The sequence below is a fragment of the Panthera uncia genome, chromosome F1 (genome assembly GCF_023721935.1).
Source record: "Panthera uncia isolate 11264 chromosome F1, Puncia_PCG_1.0, whole genome shotgun sequence".
Lineage (NCBI taxonomy): Eukaryota > Metazoa > Chordata > Mammalia > Carnivora > Felidae > Panthera > Panthera uncia.
Genome location: NC_064813.1, coordinates 23596823 through 23614365, shown reverse-complemented (window position 1 = coordinate 23614365; position 17543 = coordinate 23596823). Strand labels below are relative to the sequence as shown.

Sequence of the window (17543 nt, the reverse complement as noted above, 5' to 3'; positions counted from 1 at the left end):
TGGCGCCAGAGATGGTTCCTGTGGCCATGACACAAAGCCCACATCTCTGGCCACAACGGGACGTGAACTCCTGACCCTGGCTTCACTATAGCCACAGAGACTCTTCTGCGACCCCTGTGCTCTCTTCTGGGGCCAGCTCAGCAGCTACACCTCAGGGCACCACCACACTTGGGTTGCGCCTCCCACTCATCAACCGCACATCGCAACGACTGGAGTCAGAGGTGAAAGGTTAAGGAGCAAGGTCTGTGGTTAGATGGGCCGGCCGGGAACATGTAGAGCCTTTATTTCCTTTTGGACATTTAAACAATGATACTTCAGAGGATGAAACACAGCTAGGGAGCTTCACAGAGTGAGAAAAAGAGAACACAAATTATCTTTCATCAAGACTCTTGCGAGGGAGAAGGGAAGCGATTTGCTTTGGATGTCAGAAAGGAAAAGCATCCATGGGCTGTGCAGGACTCACAGGCTCATTCTTATCTCTCCTGGAAATACTTTAAGAGAAGTTCAAGTGCCACCATGGGAGCCACAAGACTATCAGGAAAGCTCTTTCCTCCCCCCAAATGACAGTGATTCTTTCCTGCTTGACTCCCAGACCTGTTCACGGTTTATACCACCCATGTGACCCTCAGCTTTCCCTGTTTGACAGCTATTACTCATGCTTCCACATGTAAAGATCTTATCTCCCCAAGTAGCACAGAGCCTAACACGATCCTAGGTACAAAGGCAAAACCTAGAGTATCGATTCCCTCTCCTTTCTTTTCTACCTCCTCTCTCCCCAACTGAATCGCCAAACAGCTTTGGGCCTCTCCACCTTCAATGTCCTGGGAAGGCCTAAGGGGAGTGTGACCACTAAGAAATGAAGTCTGAGTGAACAGGCCACGCGCAGGACAGAGCTGAAAAATTCCTATCCAGCCTGTGTCACTCTTCCAGCCCCAAATACAGTTGTTGGTTGAAAAACTACATCATAATAATTTAGTGCATGGGTCATAATAACACCTTATGCAATGACTGTAAATGAGAACTCTGTTAGGCAAGGACCATTATTGTACTTCTGAATAGTTCACTTTCTTGGAACACCCTTACTGCAAACTCTGAAGCAAAGGGACTGGCACACTGAAAGGAATGAGAAGGCCCTGAGTCTGCTTCCCATCCTGGAGAAGTCAGAGCAAATCACAGGCCATGTTAAAAGAGGCAGTTTCCATTAACACTGACACAAGAACCTTCATGAAAACTCTCAATCTAGATGAGGATAAGAACCCTGCTTTTGCCTTGACATGGGGCTAAAGAATGCCTACACCTGGCCAAAGGGTCTAAACGGCTCTAGCAGCCAAGGGAAAATAGCCTTCCACATGTCTACCAAATATTCTCATTCCTACCAAATCTACAACTGCTGAGTGGGACACCTACGGCTTTTAAGATAGCCTGACCTGTGAGCTGTGGCTTGAATTTGTATTAACATTCTCACCTGCCAGCAAGCTGTCTCAGCTGCCTGGGGTCCTGATCTCACCCACCCTAACTTATACGGCCACATGAGTTTATTCACCATTCACCTACTTTCTAAACTCGCTTCTGCTGGCACTTAAGTAGCACATTTCTGGCTCATTGATGATGGGACCTGACTTCTCTCAGGAAGGTCTGAAATACAGCTTTGCTTCAGGAATGTCGTGGAACTTCCTGTTGAATTGCTTTCGTGAATTAAGTCCTCCCTGACTGCATGTGCAGGGTGGCACAAGAGAAAAAACTTAGCCTCCTACTGACTTGTCTTCCTCAAAAAGCCTGCACAGGCTGGCTCCTCCTAAGTCCCACCAATGGAAATGCTTCCCAGTGGTTCTTGAAAGCCTTAAGTCTGGCTCTGCCTTTCCTTCTATGAGTACTGTGGCAGAGGCTGCTAGGTGCCTCCGTAAGCCTGTCCTCTCCTCTTTTGGAGTAAGAGAACTGAGGTTCTAGACTGCATGGAGTAAAGAGCACATTCTGAGCCTCGCTTACAGCTATGTGTTGACCTGTGACTAAGTTCTGGCTAATGGGATATGCATGGAAGCAATATGTTCAACTCCTTAAATGAAGAAGTGCCTTCCCTCTCTGGTTTTTACTTAATGGCTACAATGCATCCATACTGATGAGACATCTTGGATCATACAATTAAGGATGACACCTCATGGAGGATGGGGAAGCAACAGAGAAGCCTGGGTCTCTGAAAACTTTAGGGAACAGAGACACTGTACCAGCTCAGACTTTTTAAAGAAGAAATAAACTTCTGATTTTAAAGTCTGGGGTCTTTGCCAGTGTTGTTTTGGGCCACTGTCACAGTTTCCTAATTAATAAAAAAATTCCTTGTAGTGAACAAAATGATACAGTAGCACCATCGAGAACCAATCACCTGCTCATGGCTCTCCCCACAGGCACTGTCTTCCCAGCACTCAAAAAGAAGAGAGTGGATTTCTGGGGAGGGGCCGGCCCTGGCTCTTGGTCATCGGTGCTCACCTGGACAACGATAAAGAGGGTGCTGGTATGGTTACCGCAAACAACTGTCTCTAATACTGCCTGGGGAAAAAAAGCTTTATATAGGACTGTTGTATAATAAGATGCACAAAACAAAGGAGCTGGTTAGCTGCAGTGTTTCCATGGTGACGGAACGACTGAACATAAACAGTACCTGCTTGCCTGCTGGAGAAGGCAAAGACGATGATGTCATCAAAGGTCCAGGTGTAGTCCTGGTGCGGGGGATAGAACATCAGCTTGCCAGAGGCTTCCTTCCTGAGGTCAATTAGGAACGTGGAGTGAACCATGGGGACGGGGAAGCAGCCCAACCTCTTCCATTCTCTAATCTGAAGGTAGTCTGGGGTCCGTTTATAGAAGCCCTGGAAAAGAGAAATAGGTGGGCTATGTTCTCCAATCTGAGGGCTTCATCTTTCCCTGTCTTCTGCCAGGCGGACTGCTCCTAAGTCCCCACCAGTTAAGGAGAAGTCCCCGAGCAAAGTCACTGCCCCTCTTCTTATCTTGGCCTAAGGATTTCCAACTGAGTTCAAGAAATGCTATTTACATATGAAATAGTACTTCAGGGTCTTGTTTTCAGAAATAATTTGGGTTTCAGCATTATCTCTGGATTTAATGATCTTATAAAAGTACGTTTTCTGTTGCCATCTGATAGAATTAAGAGGTGGTCAAGCAGGGGCGCCTGGGTGGCTCAATTGGTTTAGCGTCCGACTTCATTCAGCTCAGGTCATGATCTCACGGTTTGTGAGTTCGAGTCCCACTTCGGGCTCTCTGCTATCAGTGGGGAATCTGCTTCGGATCCTCTGTCTCCCTTTCTCTCTATCCCTCCCCTGCTCATACACACTCTCTCTCTCTTCCCAAAATAAATAAAAATTAAAAAAAAACAGAACTGGTAGAGCAGAGCAGTTAAAAGCACAGGGTCCAGTGTCTAGCTGCCTGAGTTCAAATTCCACCTCAGCTACTTATCGTCTGTATGTCAGGTTACTCAACTTCGCTGTGCCTGTCTCCTCATCTGTACGACAGGAATGATGGCATTATCTGCTCCATGGGGTTGCCTCTAAAAATTAAGTATGGTAAAATCTGAAAACTGCTTAGAATACTGCCTAGCACCAAGAGAGCATCAACAAATATTGGCTAATATTAAAATCACTGTATTATATTGGCTAATGGTTTTAATTAAATATGCAAGTTACTTAAACACACAGCTAGGGGCTTCCACTGCCACTGCAGTTCCTCATTCAATATTCCGGTGAAGCTGCCACAGCTCCACACTTTTTTTGGGGGTTCTCCTTTTGAAAGTTCCTTCTGGATGAGCACACAGGACAACCAACCCCCTTACTCTGTGGTTTTGAACACACTGGCTTGGAATGACCCGACTTGTTTTCCCCCAACTTAACTGTTCATTCAAAAGTGTTCTTTCCTCTGCTGAATACCCACCATGACTCAGGCGCTGTGCTAGATCCTAGAGACGTACCAGCAAATGGGCATCCCCAGCCTTAGCCCTCACGACGTGTGAGGCCCACTGGGGCTTACACTCCAGTGGCACCAACTGTAATTTGACTATTGCCAAAGCTGAAATCTGTCCCAGAAAAGATGAAGACATATGATGTATGCGTGAAGGCATTAAAAGTATGTGGAAGCTTTGGGGCGCCTGGGTGGCTCAGTCGGTGAAGCGTCTGACTCTTGATTTCGGCTCAGGTCATGATTTCATGGTTCATGAATTTGAGCCCCGCTCTGTGCTGTCACATAGGGATTCTCTCTCTCCCTCTCTCCCTTCCCCTCCCTCTTTGTCTCTCTCTCTCCCTCTCTCCCCCTCTCTTTGTCTCTCTCTCAGAATAAACAAACTTAAAAAAAAAGGTATCAGGAAGCTTTGAAGGGCATCTCGAAAAATGTTTTAGGCGACAGCATGCTCATGGAATGAGTGTCAGGCTTCACAAAGCCAGCACTCTAAAGGGCATCCCACTCGGTGGTTACAGAAGTTCCCACATGGTCGCCATATTTTATGATCACCCATTCTGTTGTGATGTCAGGACCCACACATGAGACACTGCAGCCACTTCTACTTCTCTGACATTCCCTTCAGTGCCTAGAGAAGTGTTCTAGCTGAGCCAGCCTGAGCACTGACCACGTGATAACATAGAAGGATCACAAGTTAAGAACTTAAATGATGTGTTTTAGAGTCATCTTAATCTTCCTCTAGCTGTTTGATCTCAGCCCAAGATTAACCTCTTTGAGCTGAGTTTCTTCCCTTGAAAACTGGGATAATTATTTGTCTCTCTTACAGGGTTGTAGAATGGATTGCATGCGATAAGGTCTATGAAGACACTTTGACAACTGTAATTCGTTATATGGAGTATTATTATTACTACAATTTAAAAAAAAATTATTTTTGGGGGGAAGGGGCAGAGGGAGAGGGAGAGAGAGAGAATCCCAAGCAGGCTCCACACTGTTGGTGCAGAGCCCAACACAGGGCTTGAGCTCACGAATGGTGAGATCATGATCCGAGCCGAAATCAAGAGTCAGACGCTCAACCAATTGAGCCACCCAGGCACCTCATATTACTACAATTTTTTATTAGCCTTTAACTTAAGGATTACTTACATCTTTCAATTTATGAGCATTCTTTCAAGGGATAAAGGAAACACTGGTTCTTTGAAGGACTGCTAAGGACACATGTGAAATACAAAGTTCTAGACTACTTAGGAACAATATTTTCAGAATGAGAATTTTGGAAAACTTATGATGATGAGTCACTGAATATCCTGAGAGTGAGGGGAAGGAAGCAGAGAAAATAAGAGACTGAGAGAACGAATTACTATGCCTCCTGCAGACAGGCAGAGGTGAGAGAGGTCTTTTTTGACAAAAAATGAATGTTGTTGGTAATAATTCCTGTTCTTGGCCAGACAACACCAGGGTCATTTTGTGTTTAAAGCCTCTGGAAACCAAGACCTGCCTTAAGCTTATGAAGTCATTGGCTGTTTCTGTTCCCACCCTAGCAGAAGACTGACTGAGCATGGTAGAAAGCCAAAAAAAAAAAAAAAAAAAAAAGGAGAAAAATTAGAATTGCCCTTAAGTTGCTCTCTATTTTACTGTGCAAAATAAGTGAGCACATTTCTCCTGTTTGCTTTTAATGATTAAAGCAAATAAGGAGATAATAAAAACCTAGAGGCTGTAGTTACTAAAGCAATCCACCTTGTTCCTGGTGTCAATGCATAACTCATTAAAAACAGCCCTTGAGTGACTCTACCATGCAAAACACTGCACATTATTAACTGAGAGTGTATGAATTTAGATGAACTTAATAAAACATTTTCTCCCCAAGGAACTGAATGTCTTTTATACATATGAACTTAATGTCTCCTTAAAAGAGATGTGGGTAACACGCATGCAAAATCTGTAGCAACTGCAGGAAACATTTATAACCAAAGAGGGATGCTTCACCCAGCAGTGTGCTAGAGCCACTGTGTGTTACATTTTCAGAAATTTTGCAAGCCACTTGACATTTTGGTAGCTTAAAATCTGTAAAAAAAAAAAAAAAAATCATACGATTTCCCACCATTCTAAAACACCACAGACAGTGGCTTTGCATATGTTAAATAATTGCATCATCAAGTGGCTATACTGCAATGACTTCACCTTTCCCTTGCTTCAACAACATTTAGGTTGTTTGCATGGTGGGAGTCCCAACCTGGTGCAAACTGCCACATGCTGCCAATCAGGGCTTTTCCCCAGCAGAGAGGCAGTTATTAAACATTTCTCGGCACAACATTGGACTCATTCTGTATCTAAAACCAAACCAAATATAAAAGAAGGACTCAGACTTTAGCCCTTTTAACATGAGAACACATTGAACATACATTTTTCCCCCCTTAGCACATCTTTATTCCATACTGATACATACTATCTCCATTAGTTTAATTTATCTCTTTATCTAATTTATTAACTAAAGAATAAAAAAATGTAACCAGCCAGACATTCTAGACTTTGAAGATTTTACAAAGGAAAAGAGAGATGATGAAACTTTAAAATTTTGTTTTTCCCTTGAATTTTGTAAAAACAAGCCACACAGCGGTTCTGATTATTAAGATGTCTTTGGAAATATATTTGGCAACATGTATCAAAGGTCATCAACATATTTATTATTACTCTTTGACTCAGTAATTCTACTTTTAGGAAGCTGTCCTAAGGCAATAATATTAAACACAGAAAAATGTACAGTAATCATCATGGTCATTATAGTAGTTGAAAGTTGTGAACAACTTAAATATTTCTGAAACTAAGAGAAAGGTTAAGTAACTTGGTGATACCGTTATTAAAAACATGTGAGCTGTTATCCATGATGTTAGAGTGGTGGGAATTCACATAATTTTTTTTTTTACTTTTTTCCATTTTGCAATTTTTCTACAGTGTTCTTACGTTACTTTTAACAACGCCAAAATCCCTAATTAAAAAAAAAAAATCCCATAATCAGGGAGGCAAAAAGTACAAATACCAGTACACTTTATTGGTTAATTTAAAGCATCTAAGGCTAAGCTCGTTAGAATATTTTCTTCATAACCCATTAATACAAAATTATGTATTAATTATTATGTATTGGACCTGGATTCACCTCCTTTCCTGAACATGCTTGTTCCCATAACAGTGACACACATGTTTTAAGGGAGGAAATGAGACAAGGGTGAATAGGGCTATGGTTGACAGCATGGCTGCCTTCTTAAAACTCAATGTCTTATTAACTCATTAGCCAAAGACTTGCCTGAGGTGTGATTCCGCACCAGAAATTAGAGTACAGACCCCGAGACTCCAGCATGGGTGCCACAATGGTTTTGTTTTCTGCAATCATTAGATTGAGGGTCTGTGGATTAGTTAGGAAGTTGTCAACATCGATGAACTAGGAAAAGAAGAAGAAGACGTCAGGCGAAAAAGTACTTTTTAGTAACGGGTTCAAGACAAACCCGACACTTCTGAGGGATCACAGAAACTTGCTCATGAGACACAGAACCAGTTATCTATGCTCTTCTTTATTGAAACCTGTTGAAGCTGGATGGTATTCATTCAGGCACATACATTTAGACTAACTCCCTCATGTCTAGCTCTGCCTAAGGCACTAAGCGATAAATTGGGGTTACCATACTGGGTACAACAAGCACCCAGCCTACACCTTGGTTAGTGGTTATTAACCACTAACAGCTCCCAAGAGCTCTTAAAGATTCATCCCCATGCACTCATACAGTGCCTAGCCTAGGTACAAATGAACAGACTTATTTAGGTTGTCTTAATCATGCCAAAATGGCCCCAAACAGATCCATCAATGCCATTTTAATGTTACAAGTAGAATTTTTGCTGAAAGTACATTATATCAACCCACGAAGCTGTTTCCCACTCTCAGAAGAAGCCCGTGTTAACACTGATTCATTTACAGGGATAGTTTAACCATAGAGCTTATTATATAAAATAAATAATCTCACTGAACTGTACACTTAAAAATAACTAAAATGATAGATTTTATGTTATGTATATTTTACCACACACACATACAAATAATCAGAAGCTTTCATTCTTATGATAGTCGATCTGTTTACCAAGAAAATGTGATTCATCATTTGTGTGCTTTAACGACATTTAAACAGCTTTACAATATTAAATATCATCAACTTGAAGACTTATATGAAATTATTTGTCTTGAAAGGTTGCATGTGATAAATTATTGGGATGGTTTTTGTTGTGGTTATGGGTTGGCGGTGGACCTAGGTGAAAAGTATTCCTTTTAGGAATTAGAGTTCAGTGATAGCAGATATTGACAAGTCTAATGAAACAATATTGTCTTTGCTTTTTTGGTGTTATTTCTAGTGTTGTACTGTAAAACGTTCACCAAAAGAACTAAATGGATTTGGTTCAATCAGAAGAAGAACTTGATTCCCATAAACTTGTGAAGAAAAAAGCCCCTGTCAATTTTCAGAAGGGAAATGGGCCTCCAGCTCCTTGCTGCCTAGGAAGCTGTCCTCTCTTCCAATTAAGATAGGTTCCTGGAGGATAAGGACAGAATATAACATGGGTTCCTAAGCATCAAGTCCAGTATTTTTCTGGACCACTCTAAGAAAGTTCTAAGAAAAGTGATGGAACCTTTTCATGGAGAGAAATTCTTCATGAGAACCCAGAATAATTGGGAGCAACCCGGAAGTCAAGCAAGAGACACCATTACCCTGTCGTGCCCTGACCGCTTCTTTAACTGGGACATTTCTCAGGGTTGTTTGTGCAACTGGTAGCCTTTAGGGATGAGGTAACATATCTTCCCAGAGAAAGAGCAGGTTTGCTTACTGCTTGCTATAGAAGCATTTGGGTTCCCTGAGCTCTGAGTTCCTCAGCTGCAACACAAAACCACTGTATGCAGAACATCCATCTAAGCCCATACATCACTTGTGTGATGCCACAGGCATGCTGGTGGATGTGCTGTTTGTTGTAGGCAATAATCCTTTGTATTAAAAAAAAAAAAAAAGAAGGGATTCCATTCCCCCAAATCACTCAGGAGCAAGAGTTTCAGAGCTGTTAATTTGACTCTTTTCTTTTTTATAGAATTAATTTCTTATATCTGAAACATTTTCTACAAAATTAAGAATCTTTAAATTTCTTTGGCTCAATTGTTTCAGAGTCCGACTTTGGCTCAGGTCATGATCTCATGGTTCGTGGTTTGAGAGTCTTGCATCAGGCTCTGTCCTGACAGCTCAGCGCCTGGGGCCTGCTTTGGATTCTGTGTCTCCCTCTCTCTCTCTGGCCCTCCCCTGCTCTTGCTGTGTCTGTCTCTCAAAACTGAATACACATTATAAAAAAATGTTTATATTTCTTGGGGCCCCTGTACGGCTCAGTCAGTTACATGTCTGACTTTGGCTCAGGTCATGATCTCGGGTTTGTGAGTTCGAGCCCCCCATCGGGCTCTCTGCTGTCAGTGCAGAGCCCGCTTCAGACCCTCTGTCTCCCTCTCTACCCCTGCTCCGCCTCACATATGCTCTCTCTCTCTCCAAAATAAATAAACGTTAAAAAAAAAGAAAAAGAAAGACTTCTATTTCTTTACCCAGATCATTCCCTATGAACTAAAAGAATTCAGAATTTTTAATATTTTTAATAATCCAGGAGCTTATGTGCCTCCTCACTGAAAAAGCATGTCAGGGATGGGTCTGAGATAAAATCCAGGTACCCCAAAATTAAGTTCCCCAGGTTATCCCTTGTGCCTTTATTAAAAAGTGGGGGAGGTGGTTCCTAAACAAAAGATGGTTTTAATTGCTTCCACAGTGCTAGATTGTGAACAGTTGATTTGGACACATTCTACATAACATTTGTCAAGAAATCAAACATCTGTTTTTACCAGAATGTAGTCTGACCATTGTTCCCTCGCAGTTCGAAGGGCTGCCTGCCGCAGTTTCATCACATGGGCAAACCGGGAGCCTGGCCAATGCTTTGGTCCAATTTCATCAGGGTAAGATCTAAAATAATAATAATAATAACAGCAATAATAATAGGTTATAATTATTGAGTGCCTATATATTCCAGGCTCTGTCCTAAATGTTTATATGCACTAACTCATTTCAACTTCCATCAGCTCTAGGGGGTAGATGCTATTTTTGTTATCATCTTCCTCATATTACAGATAGAGAAGGAGGCATTAAGTAACTGGTGGCTTACTATGCACAAGAATCCTCATATGAGGGGCACCTGGGTGGCGCAGTCAGTTGGGCGTCTGACTCTTGATTTCGGCTCAGGTCATGATCCCAAGGTTGTGGGATAGAGCCCTGCGGTGAGCTCTGCACTAAGTGCGGAGCCTGCTTGGGATTTTCTCCTTCTCTTTCTCCCTCTGCCCCTCTCCCTTGTATGTACTCTCTCTCTCTCTCTCTCTCTCTCTCTCAAATAAAAGAAAAAAGAAAAAGAAAAAAAAAGAATCCTTATATGAAATATTTCAGTGGGTTCTAAGAAGGACCCACTGAATCCTTACAAGGTTAGTACCACCATTCTCTCCAATTCACAGATGAGGAAATTGGTATAGACTGGCTAAGTCATTTGCCTAATGCTACTTAGTTAATAAGGGGCACCGTCAGAATTTGAATCCAGGCATAACCGCAGAGCTCATGTTCCTAAGCACTTTTCAAATATATTCTGCCATCAAATAAATTTAAAAACCTGGCGGCATAAAATATGAGTTTCCCAGAAAAAAACAAAGGTTACATTTACTTGGTCAAGTATCAGTAAAGAATTTCATAGAGCCTAACACATTGATCTATCCCAGGTAGAGTGAGAATGTGGAGCAGATATAATGTCATTGGAATCTCTATCAACATCCACAAAACAGTCAGGCCACATCAGCAAGTGGGTTGGCACTCCCTCAAGAACACTTCTGAAGGCTTCCAACTGGTATGGGGATTGATACTGTCACAGTAGCCCCAATCTGGCCATCATTTCAAGTTCTTGTAGCTGTGCTGGCAGTACATTTGTGTTAGACAATGAAAAACCACAAAAACAATGAGAACGTAATTATAGAAATAAGATTAATAAACCTATGTATGCACAGGAATGCTCTAAGATGTCTTTGCAATTATTGCTTCAGTGAAAACCGGTGGAGGTCCTGTTTTTCTCAATATATTGCCCCCAAATGCCTTCACTAATATTTTTCCCATTGACCTTGGCATACAATATATTTAGTCAAAACCTGGATACAGAGAAAATGACCAGGGTACAAGGTAGGTACATAGTCTTTTCAGCCACTCTAATCAGGCCAAATTCCAAAAAAGCATTCAAAATCTTTTATAGTGTTCAAATTTCATTGTTAACTTTTGCTTGATATGTGGACCATATGCTGGGATTTGAGATATATATGTGTATACATATATAGTAAAACTATTATCTCGAAAGGAACAAAACACAAAAACTTGTTCTGGAATGACATTTATTATTATTAATTATTATTATTATTATACAAATTTGGCTTTCAACAAACGACTTATCCTGGGCAAAAATTCAGGCAACTCAATTGATTCTACTTCTACAATTTCTTAAGCTAGAATTGCAGTGGCCTTGGGAACATTTACAATAGTCAGTTTTAAATACACTTATTCATGTTGTCACTCACTCATTTGTTCATCCAACAAGTATTAATTTAGTGCCTGCCAAGAACATTGCACTGGGGAAAAATATGAAGTATTTGTATACTGTAAGCTCTGCCAAAAGACCCAAAACTTACTTAGAAAAAAGTGCATAAATTACATAGTTAATTAACAAAGTTAGTTAAGTGTATTGCCGTGTCAAAAAGGATGAAGTAGAAAATAGCAGCACTTGTGTTGAGAGAAAGGTAGATTTTTGTAACTGGAACGATTAGGAACAGCTAGGTGGGGTTTGGCATAAAATTTGGTTTCGAAGACAGAACGGGCCTTCCTGAAGAACAAACCTGCATGAGTAACAGCTTCAGGTTGAAAATACAAGGAACATTCTAGACAAAGCAGTTTCCTTTTTGGAAGAAGCAGGCAATATGGATGCACAGCTGTTGGTGTTAAGTTCATGGAGTCTTTAAAACATAGAAGTCTGAGAATACCTCAGTTCAAAAACTGAGAATATTCATTTCAAATACTGAACTTCTTTCTGTGGGTACTGGAGAGCCATTGGAGTCCTTTTAACAGAGAAATTAAACCATGTCATTAGGGTTTTAGTTAAATTGATTTGACAGTATGGTATGTAGAATGACCTTGAAGGTGGAAACAACTAAGAAATTGCTATGGTTATGGGAGGAAGTAACCTAAATGTCCATCAGTAGGGGACTGACTATTCATTATCATTATGTACCTCCGTACAATGAATACTAAGAAGTCATAAAAATAATGAAGAAACCCCTTAATTATCACTATGGAATGATTATGAAAATATAAGTAAAAAAAGCAAGGTATATACATAATTTATGCCAAGTTTTCACTATGATCCCATCAAATACAAAATATTTATACATATATGTAAATAAATAATATAACTATTTTACCATGTATGCTGGGGCAATTTATTTGTGAACTAAGGAAAACCTGAACTTGGCTGGTAGCTGCAAGGGTAAAGAGGAAGAGAGAAATGTGAAGCTCTGTCAAAGGAAGAAATGGCAGGTCCTTGTAACTTACTAGGTACAGAGACAACCAAGAAGTCATATGTGCCTCCAAGATTAGACCCCTGCCTGGCTGGAAAACTGCTTAAGGGAGTAGGGATAAATAGTTCACAAAATGTCTTGCTACTCACTCTGGTTCCTCCATAGGCCTCCACTCCACATAGTGATAGAACCGCTGTACATTTTTCAACCACTCCCTGAGTATTTCTGTTGTATTATCCACGTTGTGATCTGTGGCCACCCTGCGTGAGAGAAAGAACAATATATCTCAGTAACCATCCAAAGAAAGAGGGGGCTAATCCCAAAGAGCCCGGGTTATTTGAAAGGCGAATGGCCAGTTCTGGGGGAAGAAATGTATATATGAAAATGATATCCCTCATGGTCCAAACGAGACAACGGATTCTGAAGTGAGAGATACTGCTTAAAATCATTTTTGTGTCGGGGTGCCTGGGTGGCTCAGTCGGTTAAGTGTCCGACTTCGGCTCAGGTAGTGATCTCGCAGTCCGTGAGTTCGAGCCCCGCGTCAGGCTCTGTGCTGACAGCTCAGAGCCTGGAGCCTGTTTCAGATTCTGTGTCTCCCTCTCTCTGAGCCTCCCCTGTTCATGCTCTGTCTCTCTCTGTCTCAAAAATAAATAAAGGTTAAAAAGAAAAATATTTTTAAAAAAAATCATTTTTGTGTCATTAGTTCCTTAAGCAGGGCTCGGCCAATAGTAGAATCTGTAAGTGGTTGTACTAAAATTGTATAAGCAGAAAATGAATTAAGCCAGAGTAGGCTAATCTTTTTGGAAATTTTCTTTGGCTTCATTTTTAGTTATCCAAGAAGTAAACTCTGTCTTTTAACATCCCTAACAACGATCTCAATTTACACAATAATTCAGTTGCATTCTCCTCTCAAGTTTGTTTTCGAATCACAGCAAAATTGCTAATCGGTGGTACTGGCATTACATACACTCGAGAGGAAGGTGACGATAATGATTCCCAATATGAAACTGAAAATCTAAGGTATTTTTACCTATTTTGGATTAACATTACCATTACTTACACAAAAGAGAGTACCTTCAGAAGTCTTCAAATAATGTATACAAAACTTGTTTCTACCTTAAAAGTTTAACAAACCAATCTGCTTATAAAGGAATTTAACTCAGTTATTAGAACAAAACCTTTTTAAAATTGTATCACAAAAAGAATTCATGCTGTATATAAGACATCTAAAACAAAGTTATAAAGAACACCTAAAAAGGAAGAGATGTATCAGTCAATTGGAAAAGATGAAGAAAGAAAGAATTATAATCTTGACATCAAGTAAGGTGGAATTCTGGCCAAAAAAAAAAAAACTAAATATGACAAAGAAAGATACTTTATAATGGTAAAGGACGTAAGTCACATCAAGAAAACAATAAATGTGAATATCCATGTAGCTTCATATAGTACAGGGGCTGGCAAACTTTCTTTAAGACCAAGATAGTAAATATTTTAGGCTCACAGGCCAGACACTCCTTGTTGCAAATACTTATAACTCTGCCTTTGTAGCAGAAAAGCTGTCATAAGTGGTATGCAAATGAATGTTCATTGCTGTATTCCAATAAAGCTTTATTTACAAGAGCAAACAATGGATCTACGGGCTGTAGTTTGTTGACCCCTGACAACAGAAACTATGGAGACTTCAAAAGAAAAACAGGAACATTAATAAGAGATGTTAGTATACCACTTTCTTGTTTTAAAGATCTTATTTATTATTATTATTATTTTAATGTTTATTTTTGAGAGAGAAAGAGACAGAGCAAAAGCAGGGGAGGGGCAGAGAGAGAGGGAGAGACAGAATCCAAAGCAGGCTCCAGGCTGTGAGCCGTCAACACAGAGCCTGATGCAGGGCTTGAGCCCACGAACCGTGAGATCATGACCTGAGTCAAAGTTGGACACTTAACCAACTGAGCCACTCAGGAGCCCCAAGATTTTATTTTTTTAAGTAATCTCTGTACCCAACGTGGGGCTTGAACTTACAACCCGGAGATGAAGAGTCGCATACCACACCACTTTCAGTTGAAAATGGTGCAAATGGGAGGAAGTAAATATTACAGAGAATCTATAGAGCACAGTGAGACTATGCTTTCTTCTCATGCACATGTGGAACATTCACAATTGACCAACAATTACACTACACAGAAACCTCCACAAAATTGAAAGAAGATATTCTCTAATAATAAAGTAATAAAACTAGAAAGTGGTAATAAAACAAAAAAATTCTGTTAACAACTCTATTAAATAATCAAGGCAGAAAGTCCAGAAGCATAAAACAGGAAAAGAGTAGAATAAATAAATTAAAATGTTTCTTTTTTAAAAAAATGTTTTAGTTTTGGGGCACCTGGGTGGCTCAGTTGGTTAAGCATCTGACTTTGGCTCAGGTCATGATCTCGTGGTTTGTGAGTTTGAGCCCCTGTGTTGGGCTCTGTGTTGACAACTCAGAGCCTGGATCCTGCTTTGGATTCTGTGTCTCCCTCTCTGCCCCTCTCCCACTCATGCTCTCTCTCCCTCTTTCTCAAAAACAAATAAATATTAAAAAATTTTTTTAAATGTTTTATTTTTGTAAAATTCCAGTATAATTAACATACAGTGTTATATTAGTTTCAGGTGTACAATATAGTGATTCAACAATGCTATACATTACTTAGTGCCTATCGTGATGTGTACTCTGAATCCTCTTTGCCTATTTCACCTATCCTCCCATCAACCTCCCCTAAAATTTTCAGGAAAATTAACAAAACAACCATTTATTAATCTAATCAAGATAGCCCAGGAATATAAAATAATTGACAAGGATGAAGGGAATATGATTGATATGAAAGAAATTATTTTAAAAATCACAAGCAATTACTTTTCACAACTCAAAAACTAAATTTAAAAACTGGATATAATGGAGGATTTCGTAGGAAGATGCATGTTAACAGAATTGACTTCAGTACAGATGTAAAACTTAAACAGAACAATTACCAAGAAAGAAGTAAAGAAAGAGAAAAAAGAAAACATTAGGCCCAGACGGTTTCCTGGTAGAATTCTCCGAGATATCCTAATATAGTAGATATTTCCAATGCTATGTAGCTTGTTCTCCAGAGCTTAGGAGAAAAAAATGAAAATTCCAAGTTCTTTTAGTAATGCAAGTTTCCATCAACTGACGAATGGATAAAGAAATTGTGGTTTATATACACAATGGAATACTACGTAGCAATGAGAAAGAATGAAATATGGCCCTTTGTAGCAACGTGGATGGAACTGGAGAGTGTGATGCTAAGTGAAATAAGCCATACAGAGAAAGACAGATACCATATGTTTTCACTCTTAGGTGGATCCTGAGAAACTTAAAAGAAGACCATGGAGAAGGGGAAGGAAAAAAAATGGTTAGAGAGGGAGGGAGCCAAAATATAAAAGACTCCTAAAAACTGAGAACAAACTGAAGGTTTATGGGGGGTGGGAGGGAGGGGTAGGTCGGGGAGGGTATTGAGGAGGGCACCTGTTGGGATGAGCACTGGGTGTTGTGTGGAAACCAATTTGACAATAAATTTCATATTAAAAAAATAATGCAAATACGATATTAATATCTAAATCTGAGGAAGACACACACACACACACACACACACTCAACTTCAGACCAATATCTTTTAATGAATATGCCACAAAAATCCTAAATAAAGTATTAACAAACAGAACCCAACATCCTATTAAGAAAACATTATATAGCATAGCCTAGGATTATTCATTATAAAAGGAAACCCATTAATATAATTCACTATATTAATGGACCAAGAAAAATCATATGATTACTTCTGTAAATGCTAAAAAGGTCTTTAACAAAATTCAACATCTATTCCTGATTTTTAAAAACCACACTGAATAAAACTAAAACAGAAACAAAGGGAGGAAGGAAGGAAGGAAGGAAGGAAAGGAAGAAGGGAAGAAGGCAGAAAGAGTAAACAGAAGAGTCATGGGAAGATAGAGGTGTCTGAGATTCTTCAAAGGGAGTAAAAACGCTTCGATTTTATGGGCAATTCAGCAGTCCCTCCTGGAAGGAAAAGCCATGGGCATTAGCAGCAGCAGGGGTTCCCTGGGAACATGGCCTTGATAAGAGCAAAAGAGGAGAAGCGAACAGTGGTTACTTCGTCCATATATGGCTATTTCAGTAAATAGGACTTTGTTAAACACAATCTATGATGGCTCTTGTTCTCCCTACCTGAGCTTTTGGAAGTCACTGCTACTCCCAAAGTAACAAAAATCTTTAAAGGAGAGAATATTCAGAAGTGCTCAAGAGAAAACAATAAATTGTTAAGCAAAGCATAGTGAAGCCCCATGTTATATAGAGAGTAAATTTCTGTAAAACACCAAGTAGCTTGAAACTACGGGACTTAAGCCATAAGGTAAAGAAAAATGGGGGATCGAGGCATATGACTAATATTTGAAAATCTCACTTTACAAGATTAGATATCTGAACTAAAACTAGCCTTACTGAAAATATTATTCCAAAAAAAAGAAAATCTGGAGCTGATGCCAATGGCCAATCCAATCTCCTTTCAAGTCTCTTCTGGAAATCAGGTTAGAATCAGCTCCTCCTTTCAGGAGAAGGTCCAGGAGAGGAGGAGACCCGCAGACACACTTGGAAATTCCACTAACCAGATGGGGAGTGAGGTGATGTGTGCAGCTGTTGAGGGACATGTGCAGTGTTGTGACACCAGGTGATCACTTTCAGATGAAAATGGGATAATAAAAGGAGGCAGGAAAGCGGGCCAGAAAGCAACATGGAAGAGGCCAAGGGCTCCATCTAGCTTGCGATTGTGCTGAGAAGTGAAGAATCTCAGACTGTCGCTGACAATCATGTCCACTGTGATACATGGCCACAAGCCACCAGCCAAGTAGCCATGAAGGGCACTTTGAGAGT

The 17543-nt window shown here is 40.1% G+C and overlaps 1 protein-coding gene and 1 long non-coding RNA gene across 3 annotated transcripts in view; one reads left to right on the top strand and one right to left on the bottom strand.

Moving 5' to 3' along the window:
• The window catches only part of COLGALT2 (collagen beta(1-O)galactosyltransferase 2), a 111267-nt gene that overhangs the window by 32001 nt on the left and 61723 nt on the right, over positions 1 to 17543 (bottom strand). The window contains exons 2-5 of the mRNA XM_049634101.1: positions 12751 to 12861; positions 9854 to 9971; positions 7250 to 7384; positions 2654 to 2858 (exon numbers count right to left, since the gene is read on the bottom strand). Of these exons, the coding sequence (XP_049490058.1) occupies positions 2654 to 2858; positions 7250 to 7384; positions 9854 to 9971; positions 12751 to 12861 (569 nt within the window). The remainder of the gene's footprint in view (positions 1 to 2653; positions 2859 to 7249; positions 7385 to 9853; positions 9972 to 12750; positions 12862 to 17543) is intronic.
• Positions 2743 to 11041, top strand: LOC125925237 (uncharacterized). Of its 2 annotated transcripts, none has more exons than XR_007458742.1 (3): positions 2743 to 2831; positions 9886 to 9964; positions 10773 to 11041. It is a non-coding gene; the product is annotated as an uncharacterized LOC125925237 (long non-coding RNA). The 2 variants fall into 2 exon arrangements; XR_007458741.1 differs by having other exon boundaries at positions 10769 to 11041.